At 43.3% G+C, this 17,146-nt stretch overlaps 1 protein-coding gene and 1 pseudogene across 1 annotated transcript in view; one reads left to right on the top strand and one right to left on the bottom strand.

Annotated features, from left to right (window-relative positions):
- The window catches only part of LOC121876036 (leucine-rich repeat extensin-like protein 5), a 21,183-nt gene extending 18,151 nt beyond the window's left edge, over positions 1 to 3,032 (bottom strand). The window contains exon 1 of the mRNA XM_042380910.1: positions 2,765 to 3,032. Within this exon, the coding sequence (XP_042236844.1) occupies positions 2,765 to 3,032 (268 nt within the window). The remainder of the gene's footprint in view (positions 1 to 2,764) is intronic.
- LOC121877362 overlaps positions 502 to 17,146 on the top strand; it is a 90,860-nt pseudogene continuing 74,215 nt past the window's right edge.

Below are 17,146 nucleotides of genomic sequence, written 5' to 3' on the forward strand. Positions count from 1 at the left end.
TTATAAAGATAATATTTAACTTTTTTTTCCAACAAGCGCTTTAGTCCTGACATCGTAACATATGAGTGTGTCAAAAGTTGTCAGCGCTTCTCTACCCCTGCCTCTCCTGACACACTGACATATATTTAGTTGTGTCAGCTGCTGTTAGAGCTTCTCCGTCCCACTCCCTGACACACTGATATATATCCTGTTGTTTTGTCAGAAGTTTAGAGTCATCTTCACCTCTACAGTAAACAACGTCTAAGTAATACATCTCCCTGGCTGTCTGGCTCGTAAATTGTCTCAAGATCACCCACACTGCCTTGTTCACTGTCTTAAGATAAGCCAAAACGATGCTCCTAACAGTGTAAAGTCTCTCTCTCTCTCTCGACTTAGAAAACAACAATAAGTGTCTCTGTGTTTACATCATTATGGCTTCCTTCTTTTATACAGCTTTATGATGTTTGAGAGTTTGAGAGATTCTTCAAAATGAAATGTATAAATATTGTCTTCTTTCTTTGCAGACATGAAGGAGAGGGGCTGCCGGTAGCTACGTGGCACATCCTTACTGGTTGAGGTGAGGCTGCTTGAACAATTCTCATTGGTTAATGTGAGAGAGTTTAAAGGTTCTCATTGGTTAAGGTAAAAGAGCCTGAACTATTCTCGTTCAATCACTCAGAGTACCGTCCTCATATCTAAGGGTTGGCGACCACAGTCCTCCACGCTAAACGTTCTCGGGCTGTTTTTACCAATCCTCCAAGGTTTTGTATCTCCTTGGGGACTCAGTTTTTAATTTCATTCACCATCCCAGTCTCTGCCTTCCCCTGGCCCTCCTACCCTCAACTTTTCCCATTAATATTTCTGTTATTATTCCCTCATCCCTAATCATATGACCAAAATATCTCATTTTATTTTTATTTTTCTGTAAATTTAAAGTATTTTTCGAAGGCCTTCAACCTCTTTCTGGTGTCTGCTGAAAGTGTCCACGCTTCTGACCCTTACAACAGATCTTGCCATATATATCCTTTCAACAGCCCTTTTCTCAAATTTGAAGTTAATATCCCTCTTCATTAGATATTTTAAAATTTTAAAAGATGTTTTTGCTTGATCTATTCTGATTCTCATTGGGTAACCGTGAAAGATTCTCATTGGTGGAGGCAAGAGAGCAAAAATATTCTTACTGGGTACTCCCGATCTCACAAAATTAACAACTATTAAAAAATACTCATCATCGAACAAAAACAAACACCGTTGAAAAGACCCAAAGAATTCATCATCGGGCAAAAACACGAAATTTCTTCATATTCAAACCGGTGTTAATTTCTATTGCTGGTCGATGTGTGTTTACAGATCCATTGACGGAGTATAAGGAAAGGCCAAAGTCATAATATAAATAAGTCACTATCATCTATCTGATCTATCTGTGTGTGTGTGTGTGTGTGTGTGTGTGTGTGTGTGTGTGTGTGTGTGTGTGTTCTCTGGCGCAATTAGTGTTGTTCTAGACTGTGGAATAGATGTAAATTACTGCCTTAGCCAATTGAACGAAAGCTGACCTGACTTGCCAGACTCCAAGACGTGACCTGATCTGACCCAACTAGAACCTAATTCCTGACCCAGATGGATTCTGCAACCTGACCTGACTCCACTCGGCCTTAAAGACCTGACCTGGCGGTGCTAGAACCTAAATCTCACCCAGAGAGACCAAAACACTTAACCTTACTTGATCTGACCTCACCACACAAACTTAAAGACTCGAAGAACCCAAACCTCACTCTACCCTGACCTGAAATGACATCGCAAACCACCAACAACCTTAATCTCACCCTGATCTGACATGACATGACCTTCGCAATTCGCCAAGAACATTAATCTCACCATGGCCTGACCTGACCTGACTTGACCTGACCTGACGTCGCAAACCACATTTAGAACTTTACTCTCACCCTGACTTGACTTTGCATCGTCTCACCAATTAGTCTACTTGAGTAAACAGATAACGAGGTGTTCTACCGAGGGCAGCTGGAGGTGCCTCACAAGTAATGAGGACTGACAAGGTGAACCGGCCACATGGTAATTAAGCCCAGGTATCAGAAGGGGGTAGAGGCGGGTGGAAGGGGTGAGGGTGCAGTTGGAACGGGACGAGTAAGGTGTAGAGGAGGGGGTGGGGAGGGAGGAGGTGAGGTAGAGGAGGTGGGGGAGGGGGAGGAGAGGAGAGGTGGGGGAGGAGGAGGGGAGGGAAGAGGTGGGAGGGGAGAAAGGGAGGTTCTCTTAAGAAAGGTTGGAGGGAAGGAATCAGTCAGTGGTAATCTCTCTCGGTTTATCATCACGTACTTGGGTAAGGACATCAAATAAGGTGTCCTATTTTCCTAAGCCGTGAAACGTTTGACGATGCCTCAATATACATGTCCAGGCAGGATCCTCTTCCAACTTAAAAGTAGAGTTATGGATCCTTCAGGAGGTAGTGGGGGGGGCAAGGACGGCTGAAGATCCTGAATCGATATGAAAACAGCGGGAAGGAATCGTAGCTGGCCTGAAGTTTGGAGAATTGAGGTTAGGTTAGGTTAGATCGTGTTAAAGGATATAAGACACTGTCGACTTGTTTTAATGTCTTTTATTTTATTTTGGACAGTGAAGGTATACAGCACACACACACACACACACACACACACACACACACACACACACACACACACACACACACACACACACGTGAACTTAAATATCAACAGTATTTTCGATGGACCAGTAGACCACACGGACGAGTAGACCATGACCAGTAGACTACATGGACCAGAGACCCATGGACAGTAGACCACGGGACTAGTAGACCACATGGACCAGTAGATCATGGACCAGTAGACCATACGGACGAGTAGACCACACGATGAGTAGACCACAGGACCAGTAGACCACATGGACCAGTAGACCACATGGACCAGTAGACCATGGACCAGTAGACCACATGACCAGTAGACCACGGACCAGTAGACCACACGGACGAGTAGACCACATGGACCAGTAGACAAGGACCAGCAAGGACAGGTAGACCACATCGGATAGGTTAAAGAACAATTTGCATTCCTAGAAAACGAAGAGCGGGGAGATATGGAAGTATTTGTGGGTGAAAGGAATCAATAAAGGGATAGATAAAGTTCTTTATATCCGAGCAGGATAAGACCGGGCAGCGGATTTAAGTTGGATAAGTTTAGTTTAGAGGGGATAGGAAGAAACTGGTCTACAATAGGGTTGGACGAGTGAACAAGCTTGCAACTTTGTAGTATGCAACCTGGAAAGTTCAAAGAGCTGATTCGGATGATAGAGAGGGTAGTAACTCTCGACAGGAGCTGCCATTCAAGGCCAACCGACCTTGCATTCTTATTTTCTTATGATCTTAGTTCTTAATATACCACATGGACCAGTACATGGACCACAGGGACCAGTAAACACAGGGACCAGTAGATCCACATGGACCAGTAGACCACATGGACCAGTAGACCACATGGACCAGTAGACCACATGGACCAGTAAACCACAGGGACCAGTAGATCATGGACCAATATACCACATGGACCAGTAGACCACATGGACCAGTAGACCACATGGACAGGTGGACCGTGGCGTCTCCTTGCTCATTACTGTGATACAACTGCTAATTAAGTTACGAAAAAAATTTGGAGTTTTTGTCAGACTTATAATTCTCAGATGTGAGGAATTTGGTGAGGTGGAATGGGGGGGGGAGGAGGAGAAGGTGATGAGGGGAGGTGGGTAGGAGGAGGAGAAGAAGGTGGAAGAAGGAAGAGGGGGAGGTGATGAGAGAAGGTGGGAGGAGGAAGCAGGAGGAAGAGGTGAAGGTGTGAGGAAAAAGAGGAGGAGGAAGAAAGAGAGAAGAAGAGGAAAGGAAAAAAGAGAGAAGAAGAGGAAAGGAAAAAAGAGAGAAGAAGAGATAGAGGAGAGGAGAGAAAGCAAAGATGAGTTAAACAGAGAGAGAGAGGAGCAGAATGAAAAATAGAGGAAGAGAGTTAGTTTAATAACTTAATTGGCAAAGCTTTGAGGACAGAGGTTCATACACAAGGGGATAACAGTATAGGTTATGTTCATTAATAGTGCAGGTCATATTCTTGTAGATGCTATCACTGTTCACCGTCACGCAGGACAGTTGCTCATGTACAGTGTAAGTCATATCCTTCTTGAGGATTATAGTGCGTTTTTTCCCAGCTGAGAAGAGATGCCCCGCCCCCTCCTCAAGAGTTAGAGCTGATTGGCTGTTGCAAATCTGTCCGATTTCGTTCTGAAGTTTTTTTTTTTACGGGGATGAGCCCACCCAGGCACAGGTCACTGACCCACATCGGGGCCTGGGGGGCGAAAATGTATTAATAATAATAATAATAATAATAATAATAACAATAATAATAATAATAATAATAAACCATAAAGACATACAAAAAAAAGATCAAAGGTGAGAATAAATATATGTATGTTGTGTTGTCAATAATAAGAGAAACAATTGAGACCCTGCAATTGTGTGTAATTGAGACAGAAATTCAGATCAGCAACCTGGGACTTGGTAACAATTTTCGTGATGTCATATGGCAGCAGGGTCTACCACAGACAACACTTTATGCTTCCAATATCTTCCCAGGCGGTAGTACCTCCCTGTTTGGTAGCTGCCTACTACCTACCTACTATCTAAATGTATTTCTAAATGAGTGTATTTATAATCGTTGGATGACCGTCTCTGGCGAAAAAGATATTTAGCTATATTATATAAAGATACATTTATTATTACAAACATGAGCAAGTAGGAAGTTTATCAGAAATCTTATACATGAATTAACTGTTAAACTCTGGTAGCAAATTCATGCTTTCGGAGGACGCAGTTGATATATACTTATTTTTACCCACAATAAGGCATACTAACACAAATTACGTATCAGTAATACTACATGATGCAAAAACTAATATTTTCAAAGATCAGAATCACACTGAAATATTACACCGCCCCTGAAAGTTGGTGGATGAGTGTGACAGACTTGGCCGCTCGAGCGAACAACCGTCAGCAGAGGCGAGAAATATGAAGTTGTTCGCAGTCATATTGGGTTCCTTGGTCATTGATAAATTTAATATATAATTAAGTACGTATGTATGTATGTATATATGTGGCGACCTGTGGTGTAATGCTCAGCATGCTCGCCTCGCAAGCGATCGGACCCGGGTTCGATTCCCGGGCAGGGTGAAGCATGGGCAAGTTTCTTTACGCCAATTGCCTCTGTCTACCCAGCAGTAATTGGGAACCTGGATGTTAATCGATTTATGGATCGTGTTCCGGGGTAATGGTTAGCCAGAGCAGGTGGCGAGTTGTCCGGTCTTCTCGAACTATTCCTTGAGACTGGTTCATACAGCTCGTTCACTCAGGGTGTGGTTGTTGTGTTGGTGACAGCTTCTACACCTTAAACAAATTCACGCCCAGGTGGCTCTTGTGCCGGCCATCCTCGTTACACAAGGGGAAACCAATATTTTTATGTATGGACAGTATAGACGTGCATTTACGCATTTACACAGATCCAGACGCTCATTGATGCCTAAGTTAATATCACCTGTTAACTTAACCGGAGACAAATGGGTCCAGTTAAGTTAGGCTGTATACAGTAGAGTCTTGGTGTAATAACTGCGCCATCTGTATCCGTCGTCCTCTGTGTCTCGTGGCTTAAGTGAGTTAGTTACCTTCTCATATATTAGCTAACGCGGGTCTCTTGAGAATCCATCTTTGATAATTCGTCTCTGATAATTATAAAAAACTTCAAAATTCATTCACATCGATGAATGGAAAAGAAAAAAAAGAAGAGTACTGAATAATTGGTCAACAGGAGTGAATAACCGAGAGAAATGAATCATTGATAATTGTAAAAAAAATAATTGACCCAGATTAATAGTTGAAAGAATTGACGCAAATAATTGATAACTGACGCATATTGATGATAGATAATTGGGTACGATATTCAAAAACAAAATCACCAACAAAAACAACAGTAATAATGATAATACCAAATCAACAACAACGAATGCCACCGCAAGAAAAACAACAATAATAACAACAACAGCAACAACAACCACTACAACTATTAATACAACAACAACAACAACAACCACTACAACAACAACAACAACAACAACCACTACAACAACTAAAACAACAACAACAACAGCAATCACCTCCCGTCTCTCATGTCATCTATAGATTTGATTTTTGTATTTTCATTATCCTAACTAACTGGTATTGGATAGTCCTATTTTTATTTTCATTCAGCCAATTAGACACATCTAGATGGGTCAAACAAGTGATATAGATAGTTAGAACCTTTCTCCCTTTGTCACTAAATGAAAGGGAATAAATGTATATGTTATGAAGGATCCAATACCCTTTTGAAAGTTTCGAATCCTCTGTGTCGACATTTTCAAAAGGGATCGAGTCGTCAATATCAAAATTTTCACAAGGGATCTAATCTTTTATATTTTCATGATAGGATACTTTTCTGAAGCTTTCGAATCCTCTTATGTCAAACTATAGATGATTTGATATATTCTTTGAAAGGTTTTATACTATATAGGATTCAATTTGTTTCGTTTTACAATATGTTAATTGAGGATTCGAAGCCTTAAAAAAATAAAAAGGAGATTCAGATCCTCGTGAAAATGCTGATATAAATAATTCGATACGATTTTGAACATTTGTTTTGGAATGGATTTGAACCTTTTGCCAATTTTTTACTTAAAAGATTCGATGCGTTTTGAAAGTTTTGACAGAGTGATAGACGAGAATAAAGGATTCGATGCTTTAAAAAAATAACAGCCTCAGTCATTGCAGAGTGAAAACGTTTTGCAATAACCTATAAATGCAATAGTTTCAATTTCAATCTAAATATTGTACAGGTTGCCAGATGGTGCCTGGTAAAGGGTGAAGGTAGTTATTGAAGGACGAGGGTAGGGAAATATGACGATGATGATGATGATGATGATGACGATGATGATGATGATGATGATGATGATGATGATGATGATGATGATGATGGTGATGATGATGATGATGTTCATGACAAACGGAACCATCGTCATCGTCATCATGATCATCATAATCGTCCACTTCACACACACACACACACACACACACACACACACACACACACACACACACACACCTCCCTGCATGTTACCACTAATTGAATATCTCTTGATTAAAACAGAAATAAGGGCAAAAACCTGTGTTTGTCCCAGCTCTGTTGACAATGAATTACTTGTTTGCTTGCCATCAGTCACCCCACCACCCAACCACCCCCATCACCCCTCCCACCTCCCTCTCCCCCCTCCCCTCCCTCCCAACCCCAGTGTGTTTTTTATTCAAATGACAAATGTAATATACGTGTGTGTGTGTGTGTGTGTGTGTGTGTGTGTGTGTGTTACAATAGATTAATCATGTATAATCTCGATGTAGCATTGTCATATCACCAGTATTATAATATGGAACAGACAGACAGACAGACAGACAGACAGACAGATAGACAGGCAGACAGACAGACAGACACACAGACAGACAGGCAGACAGACAGACACACAGACAGATAGACAGGCAGACAGACAGACAGAACATCTCTCACTTGGCAGATTAAAAAAGGTTTACGGATTAAGAATAAAAAAAGAAAAAAGAAAAAAAGAACGTAGATGGAAAGTAGACGATAAATAAAGTAGAATAATAAGTAGATGAAAGTAGACAGAAACGACAGTAGACATTAAAGACAGTAGATGACGTACAGTAACTTTATTTAAAAATCTGTCTACGCATTTTAATCTACCCTTGATTGTCCTGGGGGGGAAAAGTCTCTTATAATTTCCGGATATATTTACAGTATTTTTTGGATATTTTTTGTTGGTACTCAGTTAAGTGTCTGTTAACTGGTGGTACTCTGTTAACTGATTGTACTCTGTTAACTGATGGTACTCTGTTAACTGGTGGTACTCTGTTAACTGGTGGTATTCTGTTAACTGGTGGTACTCTGTTAACTGGTGGTACTCTGTTAACTGGTGGTACTCTGTTAATTGATGGTACTCTGTTAACTGTTGATACTCTGTTATCAGTTGGTGAATTATTACTCTATAAAAATTGGTACTCTGTAAACAATTAGTACTCAATAAACAATAAGTACTCTGTAAAATACTATAGAAAAACAATCTGCCCTAAACCCTCACTACAATAGAACATCTAGAAAAAAAAAGAGTAATATATATTTTTTTTAATATTACCTTCTTGCCCCTCTCACTCCCCGAGAAAAAAAAGTTGTAAAAAAAGTATTAAAAAAGCCTATGGTATCGCCAACCCTTGTTTTAATATCAACATAAAAGTCCAAAGTAATTATAACACTTTTTTGGATTCGGGAAAATAGGGGGGAGGGATTTTTTTTATTGGGTATTTTGTTCTTTGTGTAAAAATGGATTTTGTCTGCTGTGATTACTTTTATCTGCTTTTGAGAGAGAGAGAGAGAGAGAGAAACAAAATGAGAGTGAAAGAGAGAGGTAAGAAAGAAAAGGAAAGAAAAAGAGAGAGAATGATAAGGGGAGAAAATTAAGAAAGAGAAGAGATAGATAGATAGAGAGAGAGAGAGAGCTAGCTCACCATGCCTTTACCAAGGTGGATAGACGACTAGCCTTAATGCGGTGGTCCAGTGGATACAACGTTCGATTCTAATCACAATCTTCACTGGTTCGCTACCCAGGCACCCTTAGTCCACCCAAATACCGTCATACTGAGTTGCATTGAACTACCGTATAATCCTGTAGCTGATGTAATTAAAGATGATGTAAGTTTTAGCTGCGAGGAAGTGAATAAATTATAGCTGTGAGGAAGTGAATAAGTTATAGCTGTGAGGAAGTGAATAAATTGTAGCTGTGGGGAAGTGAATAAATTCTAGCTGTGGGGAAGTGAATAATTTATAGCTGTGAGGAAGTGAATAAATTATAGCTGTGGGGAAGTGAATAAATTATAGCTGTGGGGAAGTGAATAATTTATAGCTGTGAGGAAGTGAATAAATTATAGCTGTGAAGAAGTGAATACATTATAGCTGTGAGGAAGTGAATAAATTATAGCTGTGAGGAAGTGAGTAAGGTAATGAGATATAGCTTGAAGGAAATGAGTTTTCGCTTGGACTAGAGAGAGAGTTAGTGGACACAATTTTCGTCAACGTCAGCGAGAGGTCGTTTACCTGTGCAAATATAGCTTCGATTACCTGTGTGTGTGTGTGTGTGTGTGTGTGTGTTTGTGTGTGTGTGTGTGTGTGTGTGTGTGTGTGTGTGTGTGTGTGTGTGTGTGTGTGTGTGTGTCTTACTTTCTCTGTTTTTCGTATACAAACGCACATGTAGACAAGTATTCTCGATGTGAAAGCAGTGCTAAATATTTGTCGTATTTTTTTCCTTTTTCAACCAACAAACTGGAATGAATCCATGTGGGTCTTGGTAGTGGTTGTGGAGGGGTGGTTGTGATGGGTAGTGGTGGTAGTGGTTGTGGAGGGGTGGTAGTGGTTGTAGTGGTGGTTGTGATGGGTAATGGTGGTTATGATGGTGTTTTTTGGGTGATAGTAGGTAGTGGTGGTAGTGGATGATGGTAATAGTGGTGGTTATGGTGGATGTGGTTTGTAATGGGTGCTGGTGGATGGTTGTAGCAGTAGTAGTAATAGTAGTAATAGTAGTGGTGATAGGTTCTAGTAAGGAGGCTACAAAGAACTGTAAATAGTGGAAGAGTGTTAAAGGAATAGTAAATATTGATAAAGATGAGTAAGAAGGATAGGGACGATAACAGAGATCGGATAGAAGGGATAGATGACAGGACAGAGTGTTTAAAGAAGTGTGGGAGGTGAAAGTGTGGGTTGTTGAGAATGGGAATCAGAGGAAGATGTGGAGGGGAAGAGAAATGAAGAGAAAGGCTGGAAAAAGGATGTAAAATGTGGAGGAAGAGATGAGGGAAGGAATAATAGATGTATGAGGGAAGGAGAATGGAGGGAGGGACGGAGACTAGGGGAGGGAGAGAGGAAGGAGGGATACTGGAGGTAGGGAGGAGAATACTAGACCTCCCGAGAGAAAATTCTGAGCGCCCAGTGACCGGAGCTGAGACTATATTTTTGCTCACCCTTATCAGCCTGGAGTTCCGAGATGGATAAGTGGTCCTCCTCCTCCTCCTCCAACGTCTCCTCCTCTTCCTCATCTCCTCCTCTTCCTCCATCTCCTCCTCTTCCTCTTCCTCCCCCCATTTCTTACTTATTCTCCTCCTCCCCTTCTTCTCCTCGTCCTCCTCCCTCCCTCCTCCTCCCTCCCTCTCCCTCCTTCTCCCCTGCTCCCCTCTCCCCTTCTTCTCCTCTTCTTCTTCTCCTTCCCTCTCCCTCTCCTCCTCCTTCTTCTCCTCCTTCTTCTCCCTTCCCCTCTCCTCCTCCTCCTCCTCCCTCCCTCCTCCTCCTCCTCTCCTCTCCCTCTCTCCCTCTCCCTCTCCCTCCTTGTCCTCCCTCCTTCTCCTCCTCCTCCTTCTCCTCCCCTCCTCCTGTTCCTCCTCCTTCTCCTCTCCTCCTGTTCCTTCCTCCTTCTCCTCGTCCTTCCTCCTCCCTCTCTTCCTTCTTCTCTGCCCTTCTCCTTCCTCCTCCTCCCTCCTCCTCCTCCTCCTCCTCCTCCTCCTCCTCCTCCTCCCTCCTCCTCCTCTCCTTTCCTCCATGACATCCAAATAATCTTACCCCTGGTCTTTGCCTTCGTTTTCTTCTTTTTTTTTGCCTTATTGTTTATACGTTTGTTGAAGCCTACATATGGAGCACCGTTGCCAGGCATCCTCCCCTGCCCCACTCCTCCCCTTCTTCTCCCCCTCGCTCTCCTCCTGCTCCTCCCGCTCCCCGCCCCCCACCCCCAGCCCCCTCCTCCCCAGCCCCCCGCTCCCCCGTCCCACTATATAAAAGAGAATGGCGCCGTTTTTCCTTGGCCTCATTCTTCTTCTTCTTCTTCTTCTTGTATTTTATGTTTTTGCATTCATTAAACTTTTATACTGACCATCACTAGTCAGATTTCCTTCCTCCTCCTCCTCCTCCTCCTCCTCCTCCTCCTCCTCCTCCTCCTCCTCTCCTCCTCTCGCCCCTCCATCCTCTTCCACTTATTGACAAAAATATCAAGTTTCCCTTTGGCATTATTCGGATTTCTTTTCGTTCTCTCTTTTTTTCATTTGTTTTCTCAGGTTTCATCTTTCCCTTCCATGGATCATCTCCCTCTTGTCCTGTCATCAAGGAGTCTCCAGGTTTTTCCTCCTCTCTCTTTTTTCTTTTCTTTTTTATTTCATCGATTTCATGTTTTACATCAAAAAAAATGGGAATTCTAATGGTCTCTCTCTCTCTCTCTCTCTCTCTCTCTCTCTCTCTCTCTCTCTCTCTCTCTCTCTCTCTCTCTCTCTCTCTCCTCAATCCATCTTCTCCCTTTTTCATATTGCCCTTACTGCTCTACCCCCTCTTCTCTCCTCCTCTTCCTTCCCTTTTTCCCTCTCTACTTCTTCCATCCTCTTTCTCCCGTCCGTCTCTTCTTCATCTTACCCCATTCCATCATCTCCCTCCTTTTCCATCCTTCCTTTACTTTTCTTCCCTCCTTCTGCCTTTCTTCCCTGTCTCTTTCTTCTTCCTCTCCCTGTTTTCATCTTTCCTTTCTCCTCTTCCCTTCTCCTTCTCCTCTCTCTTTCTCCATTCTTCCCCCCTTTATTGGTCACTCCTCCTCTTCCCTCTCTTAAACCTTCCTCTCCTCCTCTCTCTTCCTCTCCCTCTCTCTCTCTCCCTCTCTCTTCCTCTCCCCCTTCTCTCCTCTCTCTCTCCTCTCCCTTTCTCCTACTCCTTCCCTTCTCTCCTCCTCTCTCTCTCTCTCTCTCCTCTCTCTTCCCTCTCCTTCTCTTCTCTCCTCACTCTCTCTTTCTTCCTCACCTCCTCCTCTTAATCCTCCACTCTCTCCTCTCTCCCTTCCTCCTCCTCACTCTCTCTCCCTCCCTTCCTCCCCTCCTCTCTTCTCCTCTCCTCCTCCTTCCTTCCCTCCTCTCTCCTCTTCTCCTCACTCTCTCCTCCTTCTCTCCCCTCCTCTTCCTCTCCTCTCTCACTTCCTTCTCCTCCTCCCCTCTTTCCTCCTCTCTCACTTTCCTTTCCTCCCCCTCCTCTCTTTCCTTCATCCTTCTTTTCCTCTCCTGTAACCCCCAGCATGTGTGTGTGAGAGCTAAGTGCCTGAATGGAGACCTGTGTTCAGACCCCCTGTCCTGTGGTCGTGTACGTCGTGTGTGGAGTCATTGTGACAGCGTGTGTGGAGGTCGTAGTCATCGTGTGGAGGTCTGTGGAGGTCATGTGGGCTGTGTGGAGGTCGTAGGCAGCGTGTGGAGGTCGTGGAGCATCGTGTGGAGATGTGACATCGTGTGGAGTCATGAGAGAGTCTGATCGTGTGGAGGTCGTAGACGGCCTGTGGAGGTCGTAGATGTCGTTTGTGAATCGTGTATGATGTGTGGGAGTCGTGTACGTATATCTGGGTGGAATACGTCGTGAAGGGAAGTATATACGTCTAATGGGTTGTCAGACGTCGTGTAGGATCGTGTCTTTTGTGTCTGACTTGTACGTTATGTAGGACTTGTGTACGTTATGTAGGACTTGTGTACGTTATGTAGGACTTGTGTACGTTATTGTGGGACTTGTGTACGTTATGTAGGACTTGTGTACGTTATGTAGGACTTGTGTACGTTATGTAGGACTTGTGTACGTTATGTAGGACTTGTGTACGTTATGTAGGACTTGTGTACGTTATGTAAGACTTGTGTACGTTATGTAGGACTTGTGTACGTTATGTAGGGATCGTCATGTACATCATGTTGGTCTTCCCAAAAAACATCGCCAGTATGGGCAGTCAGCACCGCCTGGCGTTCACTTCCATGCTTCTATCTCTTCTCCGTGATTTACTATGATTAATTAAGTAACGCCAAACGAATGTTCGCTTGCCATATGCTTGTACTGGCGGTCGTTTATAGGTAGAAAGAGTAGTACTGTGATTTGAGGTTGGCGGTACCCTTTAAGTCTCTCTCTCTCTCTCTCTCTCTCTCTCTCTCTCTCTCTCTCTCTCTCTCTCTTTTTTCTTCTCTTCTCTCTCACACACCTGGTACTCAAGACTGCCACGCGTGTTACATCAAGCACGTCCACCCTCTGGCCGTGGCCACAATACCTGAGTGTGATGATCAATAGCATTGGGGTGACACACTACTGATGTGGGGGCTACAGTGCTGGTGATGAGGAGGAGATGTGCAGACATGTAATAAGGAGGGAAGAGAGAGAGAGAGAGAGAGGTTTAGAGGGGGTTGAGAGGAAGAAAACTCTGAGGAAGATTGTGGGTGTGTGTGTGTCTGTGTGTGTGTGTGTGTGTGTGTGTGTGTGTGTGTGTGTTTTTTGTCTGTATGTAAGTATATTACGGCGATCTGTGGTGTAATGATCAGCATACACACCTCACAACCCGTGAACCTTGGTTCGATCCAAGGTTAGGGTGAAATTCGCGGTAAGTTTCTTTACGCCATTTGCCTCTGTCTACCCACACTAATTGGGAACCTGGATGTTAATTGATTTACGGATCGTGTTCCAGGGTAATGGTTAGCCAGTGCAGTTGGCGAGTTGTCCGGTCTTCATAGATTATTCCTTGACACAGTGACGTGCAGCTCGTTAACGTTAGGTGTGGCCCGAGGGCCGGCCAGCCTTGAACACGAGAGACAACCATTATTATGTGTGTATATTAATCTAGGGACATTTCACAAACGATGCGTGTGAAATGTCCTCAGATTAATGAGAGATGCGTTCGAGTTCGCTCGATGGTCATGGCAGTCAGCGTTCACACTTCCTCTCACCCTCAGTGTAAACAAGACGACAACTCACTCAGTAATGTACGACACTCAGACTGGTGATAATGTAAACAATTTATTAATACTTTAATTTGTTAGTTCGGTATTATATCAGTGCAAGGCGATCATTGGTAAGAGGTAACGTGTATTATTTATTGATAATTTCCTTCAATAATTTATCACTATCAAATTGGTGCAGGAAAATAACTGAATAACGATCATACATTATTTAATCATATAATTTATCCACGTAATAATTCCTCATCATTACATTACCTCAACAAACACGAAGACTCACATATATTTCAAATAATCTAAGATAATCTAATTCATTTATTGCTAACGTTTGAGAAATGTGTGTGTGTGTGTGTGTGTGTGTGTGTGTGTGTGTGTGTGTGTGTGTGTGTATAATGTATGTAATAAACGGTTTATTAATAGAGTTGCAGCTGGTGGCTGAAAATATACAGGCTTACATTTGATTCAGACATAATGATTTAATATGCGTTGAATACATTTACAGGGCTGTACAGTACATAAATCAGGAGTTGTTTATTATTTTAACAATAGATGGGATGGTGCTATTCTTATATCTATCGGTGCGGCTCTTATGGGCTGAATTTTGTTGTAGTGGCGGACTGCGAAGTTGGGTGGGGATTGCCGGTGGCAGGAGGTGGCGGTGAGGAGGGTGGTGCATTATTGGCTGTCAAACCTTTCCAGTGCTTGGTGTGTGTGTGTGTGTTGTGTGTGTGTGTGTGTGTGTGTGTGTGTGTGTGTGTGTGTGTGTGTGTGTGTGTGTGTGGTAATACAGGTCACCGTGACACCACTTAATCTAGCAACAGCTTTCTATCCCACATCTGGTACACAAGACAGTGCCATACAACACTCTGGTACTGTTCTCATAAGTGTTATAAGAGTCTTCAAGCGTCGAGTCATAATGGGTCCGGCGATAATTAGCGCCATAGCTTATGGGCCTCGGTCCTAATGAGTCCCAATTCTAATGATTAAGTTAGGGTAGGTTAGGGCCTAATAGGACTGGGGTTCATTTGACTCGTAACCCTCTATTTTAACCCCCGGGTGTCCACTCCAGACCCTGCAGTGTGTCGGGATGAATGTTGTGACGGACACAGGACAACAACATGACACAAACACCCGTGTGACGTCAACAGACCCCACAATAATAACACCAAGACCCTCAGTAGTTAATTAACAAGTTGGCTAAAGTTACTGGTCTAGAACTTGTTTCAGTGAGTGTGTATGACGTAAATTATTACGGGGATAAAACACCATGTCCCCCTCCCCCTCCCCCTCCTTCCTCCCTCTCCCTCTCCTTCCTTCCTCCCTTTTCCTCCCCCCCTCCTTCCTTCTTCCTCGCTCCCCCTCCCCTCCCCCCACCCCCCCTCCGATAACAGCTGAATGATAACTTTCCCGTAATGGATTAATTCCCGATTAATTAACATTATTGAAATATATATATATATATATATATATATATATATATATATATATATATATATATATATTTATATATAATATATATATATATATATATATATATATATATATTTTTTTTTTCTCTCTCTCTCACTCTGTCAAGGCCCTCAACTAACAGCATAAGAGACTTGATTCATATGTTTAAAATAAAAGTTTATATAATTAAACTGAAAATAAAATGAGAGAGAGAGAGAGCTGCAGTATACAACTCATCCATCATCTGACACACAGCAACATATAAACAAACTCCGGCAACTAACCGACCTCTCCAGCGCTCCTACCTTCCGTGACGTCATCATTAGCCCACTACAGACCTGAGAGGAAGTAAGTGAGAAAGTTTATAAGCGCCAGGTGTACGTTGAGATGTTCTTGGGTGTGTGTGTGTGTGTGTGTGTGTGTGTGTGTGTGTGTGTGTGTGTGTGTGTGTGTGTGTGTGTGTGTTAGAAGAGAATATTAGAGTCTTTAACATTCACTCTCATTATCTTTTTCTCTTGAAAGGAAGTGTAATATATAGTAAGAAAGAGTGAATGAGACAATGTGAAACAACGTGAGAGAGAGAGAGAGAGAGAGAGAGAGAGAGAAGAGAGAGAGAGAGTTGCACCTGGTACACTTCCTCTCATCCTTCACCCATCCTTCCTCCCACCCTTCCGCCCATCCTTCTTCCATCCTTCCGCCCATCCTTCCGCCCATCCTTCCTCCCACCCTTCCCCATCCTTCCGCCCATCCTTCGCCCATCCTTCCACCCATCCTTCCTCCCACCCGTCCCCCGTGCCAGTGTCCTCCTCCTTTAGCCGTGTTATGAGAGGCTGGGCGGCAGAGCGTCGTTCCACAGAATTATTAGAGACTTACCTTTCATCTTGTATCAAAAGGCGCTCATGTGTGTGTGTGTGTGTGTGTGTGTGTGTGTGTGTGTGTGTGTGTGTGTGTGTGTGTGTGTGTGTGTGTGTGTGTGGTTGGCTGTCTTGCCGAGATTATGCTCTCTGGTTAGAGGAGGTGGAGGAGAAGGAGGAGAACAGAAAGAAGGAGGAAGAAAAAGAATAGTAGTATTAGTAGAAGTAGGAGGTTAAGGGGAAGTGAGAAGGATTAAAAGTAGCAGAGAAAAGAAGAAGGAGGCGGAGGAGAAGAGAGTGCAAAGGAGGAGAAGCAGGGACTCATGTAAACAGCACAGAAGCATAACAAATGGATCATGACTTGGGCGTTTATGAGAGATTTTAAAGAGCTGAAAAGGTCGTGTTTTTATGTGAGTGGGGGGAGTGCGTGTTTGTGTGTGTGTGTGTGTGCATTTTTCACACACACACACACACATCTTCCAACAAAGTTACATACACCTTCCCTCCCCCCCCTTCTCTCCTCCCCCTTCCCTTTCCTCCCCTCTTCCCTTTTCTCCCTCCTCGCCACACAACAATCCTGTTAGTATCACAATAGGTTTGGGAGGCGAGGCCGTGAACCCCCCTGGCTAACACCTGCTTCTTCTCACCACTCCATGCTAATTCACCTGAGATTTATGGCCCCACAGGTGTTCACAGGTGTTCATAACTGCTCTTGGTGGGTGTTCACAGTTGTTCATAACTGGGCTTGGTGGGTGTTTACAGGTGTTCATAACCGGGCTTGGTGGGTGTTCACAGGTGCTCATAACTGTGGTTTGGGTGAGTGTTCACAGGTGTTCATGACTGGTTTTGGCGTTTTTGTTGGTGTTCACAGATGTTCATAGGTGTTCATTGCCCTTATTCATAGGTGTTCAAAGGTGTCCACAGGTATTCATAAGTG

This window comes from Homarus americanus, unplaced genomic scaffold (genome assembly GCF_018991925.1).
Source record: "Homarus americanus isolate GMGI-L3 unplaced genomic scaffold, GMGI_Hamer_2.0 scaffold33468, whole genome shotgun sequence".
NCBI lineage: Eukaryota > Metazoa > Arthropoda > Malacostraca > Decapoda > Nephropidae > Homarus > Homarus americanus.